Below are 14152 nucleotides of genomic sequence, written 5' to 3' on the forward strand. Positions count from 1 at the left end.
AGGAAGCAACCATGGGGTCAGGTCTATGACCCAACATTCAAGCCAGCAACCCCGCGTTCAAGCCGAAGGCCTCAGGGTTTCAAACCTGGGTCCTCAGGATGGCAGGCCAACACTCTATCCACTGCATCATCACCTGGTCAGACACCAAACCCAATATTTAAATTCCATTCCAGATGAATTTCCTTCTAGACCACAGTCGGCCTTTGAAGAAGGTGGGAGTATAGTCCTCAATCACAGAAGCATTTCTTCAAGATCTGCAAATGTTAGTATCTCCATACATGAACAATCTCATTGTCTACTAAAGTTCCCATTTCAAAGAGATTCTTATACACTCATTGTATTTCCTCCGAAAATGTCCTATTCCTATCTCCAACAAACAAGCTTGATAAGGAGTAGGAGCTAGAGACCCACACACAGGGTCTTCTAATCTTTTCTTTTCACAGATTCCCTCCTTACTGTCCCCTGTGCTCTCTGAAATGGTGCTGGAGGCCAAATACCGACTCTGCCCAGATGAGGAGAGTCCAATGTTCACAGAGCTCCCAGGCCAGAATTCCCTTCCAACAACCCTTTGCTCTTTGGAATATGGTCTCTCTCACCATCCCCTGCAATCTCAGTTCCTGGATCTGGCTGCCCATCTCTGGACAGGAGGTCATGAGAGATCAAATTCACCCTGCAGGCCTGTCCCTTTGAACCAAAACCCTGAGAACCCATACTCCAGTCCTCCTACACACCCTCCCCAGGCCCCACAGCCAGGTGGACGGTGCTGGGAACGGTTCCCACAATGCATTAGCTCTGAACAGGGGAGGAGGAAGAACAGTGTCACACTATCCAGCCTGTTGTCAATAATTCATGAGTTTCAGACTGAGGGGCACCAGTCAGAGAGTCAGTTTTCCCCAGACATGGAGGAAATTAGACTTAAGCTCTCTTATCTCATTGGGATGTGCTGAGTACCAAAGCTGATACTGCAGCTGTAACTTCTCGGTTGAGGAATTTGCTATAAATCCACTGTGTGTTGTTATATCACTTGCTACCTAAACACCCTCTTTTGACTGCTGAAATTCCTTTTTTATCTGATCAGCTGACCTAAGCATATACTAAATGAATCTTTCACAGGTATAAATTCTATTAAACAGCAATCCCTTAAATTGAATTTCACAGACCAGCTTTCTCTCTCCTCTAATTGTAGGGACTGACAGAGAGCTACCAAACTGGTGAGTTCTCCAACTAACAACACTTTTCTCAACCTGCCCATCTGCCTTCATCATCTTTTCTTAATAAAAATCACACACACACACATACACACACACACACACACACACACACACACACCAGGAGCAAAAGCCTATCCCAAAATAAAGGCATGCCTGTTAAATAAGTTAAATAAGCTTAGCTTTAGGACACTCCCTACATTTTCTTTCTTTTCCCCATTTTGCCTTGAACAGGGGAAAACTTTGCCTAGGTTCAGCGCTACTCATCAGTCTGGCTTCTGGAGGCCGCTGGGTTAAAACAATTCAGACACTGGCACTTGGGACTGCTGGGGCCTTTCTGCCATGGACCATAGCCATCCAGATTTAGTGATTCTCCCGGAAACCAAGGAGGTAGATCATTTCAGCCCACTTGTGTGTCACAAAATACTTTTTTTTTTTTTTTTTTTTAGCTAGAGAGACAGAGAGAGGGACAGACAGGATGGGAGAGAGATGAGAAGCATCAATTTTCGTTACGGCATCCTAGTTGTTCATTGATTGCTTTCTCAAATGTGCCTTGAAAGGGGGGTGGCTCCAGCAGAGCCAGTGACCCCTTGCTCAAGTCAGTGACTTTGAACTCAAGCCAGCAAATGTGGACTTCAAGCGAGCGACATTTGGGCTCTAGCCAGTGACCATGGGATCATGTCTATGATCCCACACTAAAGCCGGCAACCCAGAGCTCAAACTGGTGAGCCCACGCTCAAATCGGATGAGCCTGCGCTCAAGCTGGTGACCTCGGGGTTTCAATCCTGGGTCCTCAGCATCCTAGGCCAATGAACTATTCACTACACCACCACCTGGTAATGCTGGACACAGAATTTATAGCTAGAGAGGATTTCATTCCTCATCTGCTCCAGCATCCTTGGTTTACAAAGAATCTGGGCTGTGGTAGCAACAGTAATTACTGTATGGTAGTGATAATTACTATGCTCAGTAGTTTATAGTTTATAAAGTGCCTGTACATTTAACAAATATGTATTGGACGAGGATGGAGGCGAAGACCTGGGGACTTGGTGATTGTGGAGGAGTGTGTGCTCCTGAGTTCTCTGGATTTCTACCACTGGTTCTCGGTATTCCCACCACAGGTTGGGGGCACCCTAGCCTCCTTACTACCACTTAGGCCATTTATATGGGGACGTCCTCTTGGGATAAAGGGTAAATGAGGTCCTGTCCAGCCAGGATCTTTATCCCAGCACATCAGTTACCACAGTGATCAGAGTATTCCCTCCAGACCTTCCCAGATGGAGGAGACCTTGAGCTTAGAGGGAAGGGCATTGCCAGGCCTATGACAGCTGCTCCTCCGCCCTCACCTGAGACCCTCATGCAGTGACTCCGCAGAGACCACAGGCCTCACCTCCAAAGGCAATATCAAAATATTTGATCTCTTATGGGCTGTCACATATTCAGACCAAGACTTCTTTGGAGAATGAGGTCCAACCCTAAGGTTCTGGGAAGCAAAAGCAACCAACTAAAAGCTGCCTACCCCTCCCTTGCTTCCCTTCTCCGAAAATGACGTGGGCAAGCAGATGTTGATGGAGGAATGTGAGGAAGTCTGCGGGTTCCTGCAGGGAGGCCGGCGCCTCTGGAAATCTGGACGGACCACACAGCCCCACACCTACAAGAGGGGAGCAGAGGGCTGCGGGACGCGGGGGCCATAGGCCGGCAGGGGGCGCGCGTAGCCCGAGTAGTCCAGCCCAAGGGCGGAACCGGAGCTCGGAGCGGGGCAAGCGACTAGAGTTGGCCCGCCTCTCGCACCTCCTCCCCGGGCGGTGCAGAACCCAGCAAAACCATGCATAAGGCGGGGCAGTTGCTGGGCGGCTTTGTCCGGTCTTGGAAAGCTGTGCGGATGGCCAGCTCCAGGGTGGCGCGCAGGGACCTGCTCGCGAATAAGGTGGCCCTAGTAACGGCCTCAACCGACGGGTGAGTGCCCCCACCGGAATCTTTCAGGCTTTCTGCTAACTGCTGTCCTTTCTCTCCGCGGTCGTGTCCTCATGCCTCACTAGAGGCCAAACTCTGGCCCCGGAAGTAAGGAACCACGTGGTCGGCCTCCAACCACTGGGAATCCACCTGGCACTGCTGCCTCGGGCTCAGCGGCACCGCTCAGTGCTTACCCTTTCAACCTAGTCTCACTGCTCTGGGCTGCCACAATTAACTGGCCCCACTTAGAGTCTAGAATGACCAGACACCAGAAATTGAAAACACCCCAGATTCCAAAATACCCTGTTTCCCCATGTATAAGACACACCCTTTTTCGAAAAACTTGAGGTCTAAAAACTTGGTGTGTCTTATACAGTGGTTGTTGATTTCTACTTGCATTTCCCGCTTTTCCACGCAGATGAGGAGTTGTATGAATTTTATGATGAATAAAACTTGAGTTCAATAACTTTATGTAATTTTTTTTCCCAAATTTCGGGCCCCAAAATAAAGTTGCACCTTATACATGGGCACATTTTATACATTGGGAAATATGGTATGTACTACTCCACTGTCTCCATCTCGACTATGGAAATATTTGAGACATCCCATTTGAACACCCCTGCAAGTCTCCTACAACAGCACCCCTTACCTAGAAGTATCACAAGCCTTAGGTTTCCAGATTTTAGGGGGTTTTTTTTGGGGGGGGTGTTTTTGGCTGAATGCATTTTCACCGTCCTTGCCCAGCCAGTCTCTCACCCACACCACTCTTGTCTAGACTGCCTGTCATACCCACAGGACTTTGCAGATGCCACCTCTACACAAATCTAAAATACAAATGTACTTGAAATGCTAATGGTTAACAGTTGCAAAATGTGTAACCCTTACTCACAGGAGAGGAATGTAAAAAATTTATTTTTAACCAGAGATTCACCCTTCTATGGGAACCCCAAACATAACTAACAATAGGATTTTGAGATGATGCAGACTTGTAAGGAAGATATTGGGGCAAGGGTCTTTTGAGTGAGACCCTGCAATCATGGAAGTGGCTGCTGCTACACCCCTAGCTCATTTGTTCCTCTCAGTCCCTACTGGGTATGGGGCCTGTCTATGGAAGGTGATGTTACTTTCTGGGAAACCAATCTGAGTGCTAAAATGATTCCAGAAACAAGTAAATGAGTGCCCGGAAGGATAGCCAGGTTTCACACCGGGGCAGTCTCACTCCGAGCCCATGCTCTCAACCTCTTCCCGTACTGGCCTTGACAATCCGTATCTCTCTCTGCCACAGGATCGGCTTTGCCATCGCCCAGCGTCTGGCCCAGGACGGAGCCCACGTGGTGGTCAGCAGCCGGAAGCAGCAGAATGTGGACCAGGCCGTGGCAGCGCTGCAGGGGGAGGGGCTGAGCGTGACGGGCATCGTGTGCCACGTGGGGAAAGCTGAGGACCGGGAGCGGCTGGTGGCCACGGTGAGAAGCGAGGTTATGGGCACAGACCCAGGAGGTAGCAAAAGGGAGCCAGCCTGAGCCTCCTTCCATGCTTTCCTGGACAACATTGGTGTGATCCACGTCAGCACTATTATCTAAGACATAGGTGTGTTCTGCATACACACACCAGTCCAGCAGCATCCTTTTACTGTGTGTCTTTCTGATATGTCTCCAAGAATCATCCCATCCCAGTCCAGGAATCAAAAACTGCTCTAATGCTTCAACCCAGCACCAGCCCTTGGGGGCACCAAAAAAACAGCTGTCCTGGTTCTCCAGTGGTTTCCAACCTACCTGGGCAGATGAGAAGGCTAGATACAATCACAAAATAGATTTTCCCTCCTGTGAGCTAATCAGCAGTCAGTCCCTCTCCTTCAGTGTGTGGGCAGCCCACCATCTTTCAGCCAGCCACTGGGTGCCATTCACTTTCTTCAGAGCCTACACAGCTTATCTCTAAACCTGACAACAACCCAAACAAAGCAAGGAATATTCTCCCTGTTTACACTCTGCTCAGAAAGGTGGAGCCATATCCCAAGGTCCCCCAGCCAGTAAGAACAGAGCTGTGAGTCAGCCAGACCTGACAACCTGCCTACAGGCTACCAGGCATTTCCCCATTATCGTCAGGTCAGGCGTTGGGTGCCCCCCTGGACTTTACTCTCAAAGACAGTGTCTAAGCCAGCGTCAGAGTTGGTACTTGGTTCCAGCCTTCAAGCTACACAAGAAAATATGAACACCTGGGAAAGGAGGCTGCCCTTCTCTTGGGCTCGGGGCCCACACTTTATTCCTGGAGTGGAAGGTGATTCTACCCAAAAATGGAAAGTGCAGGATTGTGCTCATCAATGGGAAGGCTGGCAGAAATAATTTGGGTAATCTTCTTAGAAGAGGGGATGTTAATGCTAGAAGGCATAATTGATTTTAAGGACAGATGGAACAGGGCGGGACTCCAGATGACTCTGCAAAATGAGCAGACAGCCAAGGGCTGAGGGAGGAGGAGCACTGTCGGCCCACAGCAGAGAGCACACGTTCAGGGGCGCTGGTGTGATGGGCTGGCAGGAAGGAGAGGGCACAGGGGCCTCCATGGCCTACCAAAGGCGTTTAGATGTCCTTGTCGGAAAAAAGAGGTTTTGAGCAAGACGAAAATGGTTATTAAAGGAAGAGACCCTGGCACTGGCAGGAAGGATATGTTAGAGTAGAGAAAACGCTAAGCCAAGGGCATCAGCGAGGAAGCCCTTGCTGTCATTCAGGTCTAGAGCAGTGGGGGTGGGGCCAGACTGGACACGCCCAAGAAACATTAGGTGGGAACCAGCCAAGATTTCTTTTCTAACCCTGTGTCAAGAAATGGAACAGGAGGGAAGAGTCAAAATGACTCTCAGGGCAATGTCAGGATGGAGAATAATAGGATACTTGTTAGCAATTCGAGCTGTGTTCTGCCTGTTGCCAGCTGTCACCCTGTGATCAGGAAAGCTGCTGCCCTGAGGACAGTTACTACCCAGTGGCCTCCTAGTCTGCACCTTTTATTTTTTGTGACAGAGACAGACAGGAACAGACAGGCAGGAAGGGAGAGAGATGAGAAGCATCAGTTCTTCATTGTGCTCCTTCGTTGTTCATTGATTGCTGTCTCATATGTGCCTTGACCTGGGGGCTAGAGCAGAGCAGAATGACCCCTTGCTCAAGCAAGAAACCTTGGGCTCAAACCAGCGACCTTGGGCTTCATTCCAGTGACCTTTGGGCTCAAGCAAGCGACCCCACGCTGTAGCTGGTGAGCCCGTGCTCAAGCCAGCAACCTTGGGGTTTCAAACCTGGGTCCTCTGAGTCTCAGTACAATGCTTTATCCACTGCGCCACTGTCTGGTCAGGCCTAATCTGTACCTTAAAGCTTCTCACTTTTTCAAAACATATACCTATCAGAGCAAACAACAGACTGTGATAGCGCAGTGGATAAAGTATCAACCTGGACCCTGAGGTTGATGTTCAAAACCCTGGGCTTCCCTGGTCAAGGCACATATGAAAAGCAACTTCTATGAGTTGATGCTTCCCACACCTACCCCTGCCTTCTCTTTCTCTCTTCTAAAATCAATAAGTAAAATATTTCTTATTTATTTTAAAGAGAGGCAAAGAGAAAGAGAGATAGTAACATTTGAGCTGCTCCGTGTGCACCCTGATCAGGGAATCAAACCAGCAACCCATGCATTCCAGAACAATGCTCCAAACGACCGAGCTCTCCGGCCAGGGCTTAATTTTTATTGATTTTCAAAGAGACAAAGAAAGAAAGAGAGAGAAGGGAGTGGGAAGGTAAGCATTCATTTGCTGTTCCACTCAGTCATGGATTCCTTGGTAGCTTCCTGTGCATGCCCTGTCTGGGGATCGAACCCTCAACCTTTCAGGGCGACACTCTTAACCAACTGAGCTAACTAGCCAGAGCAAGTAAAATCTTTTTTTTTTAATTGCCAGTTCTGGGCAAGTGCAAAGTCTGATTGCAGGGTGGTATATCATTGGCAAAGTCTGCCTGGCCACTCATCACCGCAGCACATGCCTGCCACCACCTACTCACATTTTAGTAAGGGGTGAGATGTGACCTTTCTTGGTTTTCCCAGCTTCAATGTCAGCTCTGCCTGGAATCTTCCATGCCTGCAAGCCAAACAAACGGGGGTGGGGAGAGAGGGGCAACAGGGGGTGACATGACATTATAACCAAGTACGTAACTGCTTTAACCCCAGGCTGGTGTCTTCTCCATCAGACTGATTTCATTTCTGCCACCAGTAACTAGCTTTGTGCTCTGAGCAAATCCCTTTGCCTCTCCAAAGACTGAAATGACTAGGTCCCCTGTTCTTAGCTGGCTTTAATATCTCATTTACTGAGCTATAGGACCTTGAGAAATTAACTTCTCTGGACCTAGTGTCATCACCCTCACCATGAGGACATGGGTCTAGATGACCTAAGGCCCTTTTCAGTGGTAACTTTCCTTTTTTTTTTTTTTTTTTTTTTTTTGTATTTTTCTGAAGCTGGAAACGGGGAGAGACAGTCAGACAGACTCCTGCATGCGCCCAACTGGTATCCACCTGGCACGCCCACCAGGGGGCAACGCTCTGCCCACCAGGGGGCGATGCTCTGCCCCTCTGGGGCATCACTCTGTTGCGACCAGAGCCACTCTAGCGCCTGGGGCAGAGGCCAAGGAGCCATCCCCAGCACCCGGGCCATCTTTGCTCCAATGGAGCCTCGGCTGCGGGAGGGGAAGAGAGAGACAGAGAGGAAGGAGAGTGGGAGGGGTGGAGAAGCAGATGGGCGCTTCTCCTGTGTGCCCTGGCCGGGAATCGAACCCAGGACTTCTGCACGCCAGGCCAACACTCTACCACTGAGCCAACCGGCCAGGGCAGTGATAACTTTCTATTTAAAGCAGTTGCACCGTTCAGGTAGGTGTGAACAGGTTGAGTTTGAGATAATGGTAACTCACTCATATCAAGGAGAACTGGGCAGTAAGCACTTGGAGACAGGTGCTAGGACTCACTGTGAAAAGGGGAAGGGTCTAGCAATAGATTTTGAAGTGACAACAGGCCATGAGAATAAAGGAGCTTCCCAAGGGGTCAGTGACAGCTTTAGAAGAAAGGGGGGCAGGAAGAAAAGATGCCAAAGGAATTATACGACCTGAAGTGTTTAGCAGCAGAGGTTAGTGCAGCTTAGGAGAAAAATGTTTCAAGAAACAGAGATGTCTTTTTGACATCATTTTGTTCCTAACAAGTTTTTACTTTTTTTTTTTTTGAGAGGTGGGGAGATAAAGAGACAGACTCCTGCATGTTCTCCTGGCAACCCACATCTGGGGCCGACACTCGGACCAGCCAAGCTATTCGCAGTGCCCAGGGCCAACACTTGGATCAATCAAGTCACTGGCTGTGGGAGAAGAGACAGAGAAGGGGGGAGAGGGAGGGAAAGAGAAGCAGATGGTTGCTTCTCATGTGTGCCAAGACCAGGGTTCAAACCCTGGATGTCTGCATGACAGGCCGTGCTCTATCCACTAGCCAACCAGCCAGAGCCCTAAAAAGTTATTTACCAGCATTGATAAATGCTCGTCCCTGCTGATCTGAAGCCCTGATTCAGACATTACTCTCTCCAGGCTGTGAAACTTCACGGGGGCATTGACATCCTGGTCTCCAATGCTGCTGTCAACCCTTTCTTTGGAAACCTAATGGATGTCACCGAGGAGGTGTGGGACAAGGTAAGAGGGGATTAAAGCAGCAGGGTGCAGGCCTCAGAAAACGGCACTAACTCAGTCGGCTTTTAGGCTTTAGAATGCATCGTCAGGTGCAGTGTAAATGTGAGGAATCCTTGCAGTTTGCCATGAACCTGCAGTGCACCTGGTAAAGGCTCGTGGGGGCCTCCCCTCTCCCTACCTATCTTCTTCATTGCTGCTTCGACCAGTTTTGTGTTCCATTTGCTCCTTGCTAGCCCCCTTCTTCTATTAGCCCGACCCCCACCCTGCCCTTATCCCAGTTAGCCAGGCTCCTCTTCCTGGTATATTTCCAGCAGACATGGCAGCTAATGTGCCAATAACTAATATGCTTATATTTTCACACCACCCATTCCTATTTTCAGCTACCAAAAAGAAGTATTTCTCATTAGTTGGAAATTTTTAATAACTGCTAGTGAAATGCCAATTCTGGTGAAATACCCGTTACCCTTTTATAACAAACAGCCTTTAAAAAAGACCTGCACTCTTTTCTTAACAGCACTGTCAAAAAAATTGGAGATCCACATGTCTGAATTCTAGTGTGGAATATTGGTGTTTCAGCGAGCATGTATAGTTACATTCATAATATATTTCACACACCTACATTCATTAAATAGAAAGCCCTAATTAAAATATTTGTTCTGTTTATTAAGGTTAATATTCCCACATGATTTGATGCTAGGTTTATTATGATTGCCCATGCTTTGCTTTTCCTTCTGTCATCAATCATGTATCAACACTGAAGTTTAAGAATACGAAAATATTATACTGTATCAGTGTTTTACAGACCAAGAGACCAAAGTGCTGAATGCTCTTCAGTAAGTCAGTTCTTGACTGATACAAGAATCAATCAAAGTAGAGAAATATCTTTTATGAGCCTTCTGAATAGAGACCATAGGAAGATCATTTTAAACCAAATAATTTTTCTGTTTAGTTTGCATTTTAAAAAAAATCACATTTCAAATTTAAATGCCAGGGTTGATTCTTGATTGAAACGTAGATTTTTTTTTACATAAGGACATTTAGGGGACAATTAGGGAAATTTTATTATGGACAGTATGTTAGGTAAAATAATTATTTTATGTTAAATTCCTTGGGTATGATCATGGATTGTGGTCTGTAAGAGAGCATCCCTAAATATTTAGAGTTAGAGCATTGTGACAATGCACTTACCCTTCAGTGGTTCAGCTAAAACTAAATACATAGATATAGCAAATGGGGCAAATGTGAACAACTGATGAATCTAGGGAAAGGATATTTATTGTGCTTCTATTTCAACTTTTCTATGAGATTGAAAATTTTCAAAATAATAAGTTTGCCTGGGGACCATGGGAGGCAACAATGCCAGCAACACCTAGAACGATGTGAACAAGGGTCATGCGTTTGTTTTAAATTGTGATTGTGGGATTTTGAGTTCAGCCTATACCCCAGCTTCCCCAAAAAGTGCTTCCTCGTGATCCTACTTTCCAACAAATGTCCAGCCACACGGTCCATCCTGGAGGACCCAGAACATCTCACTCCGCGACCTCTGAAGCCAGAGGAGACCTGGAATGCCCCAAGGCCCGGGGTGGGGCACATTTTCCCTGGGAAGCACAGCTTACTCCATGGCAGGTCCCACAGGCCAACCTAATTCCAGGCTCTCCCTAGTTAGAAGAAACACAGAAAATCCAGCTCAAATCCAAAGTAGCCCTGAGAGTTTAGTCCATTCTAGGCCAAATCATACTTGGCTAGTTAGAAACAAGATGAACCAGGCACCATTCTTTCTCACCCAGACCTAATGTTTTGTTCTCTAGTAGCTGAATAAGCTGCTGAAAAACACGTCTCCATGGGCCTTGGATCCTTCACTTGTAAGGTCCTGGGAAATCATCTCTGAGATCTCCCCCAGCCCTAACAAGCAGACCTTAGGAACCCTATTATACTCCGCACCACCCTGCCCTCTAGCTCCTTCCCGTCATGCTGCTTCCCCTTCTCTTGGTTCCAGATTCTGAGCATTAATGTGAAGGCCACGGCCCTGATGACAAAAGCAGTGGTGCCGGAGATGGAGAAACGAGGGTACAGAGGATTGAGAGGGGGGCTGGGTGCAACGGGCCCCCATTGGTCTGAGGGCAGGGGGCTCTCTGCTGGGAAGAAGGTCATTCTCTTCTTTTTGCAGAGGTGGCTCAGTGGTGATCGTGGCCTCCATAGCAGCCTACACCCCTTTTCCTGTAAGAACCCTTTAATATGCTACTCTCATCCCTTCCTCCATCCTGCAACCTTCTACCCATCTAGTCACCCAAAGAAGTTTATGTCCCCTTTTGGAATCACATCACCAAGTCCCTTCCCATAAAATAGATGTCTTGCCTCCATAAATCCCAACCTAGAGGAGGCTAAGCCACAAAACAGTTTCCTAACCGGGACCCTCCCTTACAGAACATGTCCCTTTATCTTCTGCCCTTTACACCTTCCTATAAGAACCAAAAATGAACCAGAAACAAAGAAACTAACCCATTTCTCCTTTCCCCAGTTACTGGGCCCTTACAATGTTAGTAAAACAGCCTTGCTGGGACTCACCAAGAACCTGGCCTTAGAGCTGGCCCAAAGAAACATTAGGGTGAACTGCCTGGCGCCTGGAATCATCAAGACGAAGTTCAGCCAAGTGGTGAGAAGGGGGAGTCCTGCATCCTGCTGGGGAAGCCTAGTGCTTGGGTCCTGAGCTCCCAATCACTCCTGCCCCCTCTCCAGGCTTTTCTCTCTCTCTCTCTCTCTCTCTCTCTCTCTCTCTCTCTCTCTCTCTGTGCCAGCCACCTGACCCGCTCCTTTCTCCAAGTGTCCAGTGGACACTGAGGAATTCAGACTCTACTCACCCCGTTTCTTGTCTCCTTAAGTGGGTTGGAACAGGGGAGACCCAGCAAAATACCTCACTAGAACCTAAAAAGAATGAGACAGAAGAGGGCAGTGGGGAGAGCCTGGGGGCTGGGAAGGACTGGAGCGAAGGCGGGCTTCTCTCCACCCTTCCTCTCAAATGGTGGAGGGCAGGCAGGTCTCCCCTCTCTGGCCCTCCCTTTCTTCTTTCACTTAAAGAGAATCCCATTTTCCTGCAGTTGTGGGAGGACAAGGCAAGAGAGGACAGCATAAAAGAAGCCCTCCACATAAGAAGGTAAGGCTGTGTCAGAGAGGGTTAGGAGGGATAAAGATGGAAAGGTCTGGTCCCTCACACAGCCCACCTCTTGTTACTCTTGCTCCCACAGACAACAGTGACAGCTCTCCTCTGCCTCAGGCACACACTTCACTAGTTTGTGAACACTCATCTCTACAGTGGGGTGCGTGCAAGGAGTCTGCTTCTGTGTTTGCCAAAACAAACACAGAGATGTCCCGGTTACAGCAGAGAAGAGCTCGGTAGAGGCCCTGATCCTCTCCCCAACACCGGCTTCTGGGAACTCTATTTTCTTAAGTCTCCGTCTCGTCCCTCAAGTACTACTTGTGCAAACAAGGCCTACTTTAGGACAGACTCCCACTCCAGTGCTCCCAAAGCCATTCTGATGCCAGGCATGAGCTGCAGGCTTAGTCACAGCTCACTAATAAGTCGGGGTATTATCATCTCAGAGCCCCAGAATTGAGTAGCCCCTTGCTTCTCAATCTTGATGCCTAATAGGATCAGCTGGGGTACTTGTCAAACTACAGATGCTCAGGCTCCACTCCCAGAAATTCTCTTTCAATTGGTCCAAGAAAGGACCTGGGCATCTCTGGAGGGCACCAAATGTTAAGCCTTCCTCATGATTATAGGGTGCAGCTAGGATGAAGAACCACTAATCCAAGCCTTCTAGGTTTGAGATACACACTCTGCCCCACCTCTAGAGAATTCTAGGCAGTTATGTTCAAGTGTTCCCAACAATGCAGTCACTCATACAAACAGTGAGAATTCGCACATCCTCACAAAATGGACCTGACTCTAGGGACAAAAACAGATTCCTGAAAGAGCTGTCTGTGAATTGAAGTTGTGCAAATGGAGTCATTTTAAACAAACCACGTGCGGTCTCACGATTTCCTGATGCTGGACTAGTTTACACACATGTGAAGCAAGCTCTTTAAAGTATAAAATAGCTGCTCACCAGTCTATCCATATACTTTAGATTTTGGTGTCCTGAGTTCTCTAAAAAAGAGATACTCCATATTATTTGAATGTAAAGGTTTTGCAGAATAAAGCATTTATGCTTATACTAATCAGGGGTCCCTAAACTGCGGCCCCCTGAGGCCATTTATCCGGCCCCCGCTGCACTTCCGGAAGGGGCACCTCTTTCATTGGTGGTCAGTGAGAGGAGCATAGTTCCCATTGAAATACTGGTCAGTTTGTTGATTTAAATTTACTTGTTCTTTATTTTAAATGTTGTATTTATTCCCATTTTTTTACTTTAAAATAAGATATGTTCAGTGTGCATAGGGATTTGTTCATAGTTTTTTTTTATAGTCCGGTCCTCCAACGGTATGAGGGACAGTGAACTGGCCCCCTATGTAAAAAGTTTGGGGACCCCTGTACTAAATCATGACAGCTTATCATCACGGTAACACTATTTGATGGACTTGTACTCTGGTCCTGAAAAATAACCTGATACTTTTTCATTGAGCAAATTTCATGTTCTGAGGACCAGGTCGGGGGGCCTGGCCTGTCTGATTTTTACTCCCTTCCTTGTTTTCCCTGCACCCCAGGATAGGCAAGCCAGAGGAATGTGCAGGCATTGTGTCTTTCCTGTGCTCCGAAGATGCCAGCTACATCACTGGGGAAACAGTGGTAGTGGGTGGCGGGGCCCCGTCCCACCTCTGAGTACCTGGAGAGAGCCCACCAACGAAGAGATCGGGCTCCAACTCCTGGTCCAGTTGCAGACTCATCGACTGGCCTTTCCCACCTCCGCCTAGCCTACTGCTCGCCTTATACCTCTCAGTCAAAATCAGTTCTGCCCTGTGACAAGACCCCGCCTTCCCTGCCGTCAAGGTTTGGTCTTAGGAGAATTCCCACTGTTGCTGCAACCTTGGATAAAGACTTCTCCTGAGGACACTGGGCAAACCTGCTGAAAAGGCTAAATCTACCTTGGCAAAGACCAGCTAATGTTTTTTGTTTTTGTTTTTCTGGGCATCTGGGGAATATGAGGAGATGGGAGAGAGGGAACCTGGAGTTGAAGGAGGGGGAAGGAAGATTGGAAATTAACTGTTTGCAAATGAGGTGAAAATAAAATGGAGATGATTGTGTTGCTCTGAATCAATGTGTTCATTTGTTTAGTGTGGTAGATGAACAGAGAGCATAAATCTGAACGGATTAGA

At 47.9% G+C, this 14152-nt stretch overlaps 1 protein-coding gene across 1 annotated transcript; it reads left to right on the top strand.

The window, feature by feature from the left end:
* Positions 1–3003: 3003 nt before the first annotated feature.
* On the top strand, positions 3004–14090 carry LOC136377297 (dehydrogenase/reductase SDR family member 4). Its single transcript, XM_066343870.1, has 8 exons — positions 3004–3164; positions 4447–4624; positions 8747–8848; positions 10842–10912; positions 11013–11064; positions 11364–11498; positions 11941–11996; positions 13544–14090. Exons 1-8 carry the CDS (start codon positions 3034–3036, stop codon positions 13656–13658), a joined length of 840 nt encoding a protein of 279 aa, XP_066199967.1. The 5' UTR covers positions 3004–3033; the 3' UTR covers positions 13659–14090.
* Positions 14091–14152: the final 62 nt, after the last annotated feature.

Source organism: Saccopteryx leptura, chromosome 6 (assembly GCF_036850995.1).
Source record: "Saccopteryx leptura isolate mSacLep1 chromosome 6, mSacLep1_pri_phased_curated, whole genome shotgun sequence".
In the NCBI taxonomy this organism is placed as follows: domain Eukaryota; kingdom Metazoa; phylum Chordata; class Mammalia; order Chiroptera; family Emballonuridae; genus Saccopteryx; species Saccopteryx leptura.

What these genes read in the sequence shown, in the direction of transcription:
- LOC136377297 (XM_066343870.1), top strand. Translation starts at nt 3,034, where the DNA reads ATGCATAAGGCGGGGCAGTTGCTGGGCGGCTTTGTCCGGTCTTGGAAA. An exon ending in CCGGAGATGGAGAAACGAGG is followed by an intron (nt 10,913 to 11,012) that starts GTACAGAGGATT and finishes TTCTTTTTGCAG; the next exon opens with AGGTGGCTCAGTGGTGATCG. An exon ending in AGACGAAGTTCAGCCAAGTG is followed by an intron (nt 11,499 to 11,940) that starts GTGAGAAGGGGG and finishes ATTTTCCTGCAG; the next exon opens with TTGTGGGAGGACAAGGCAAG.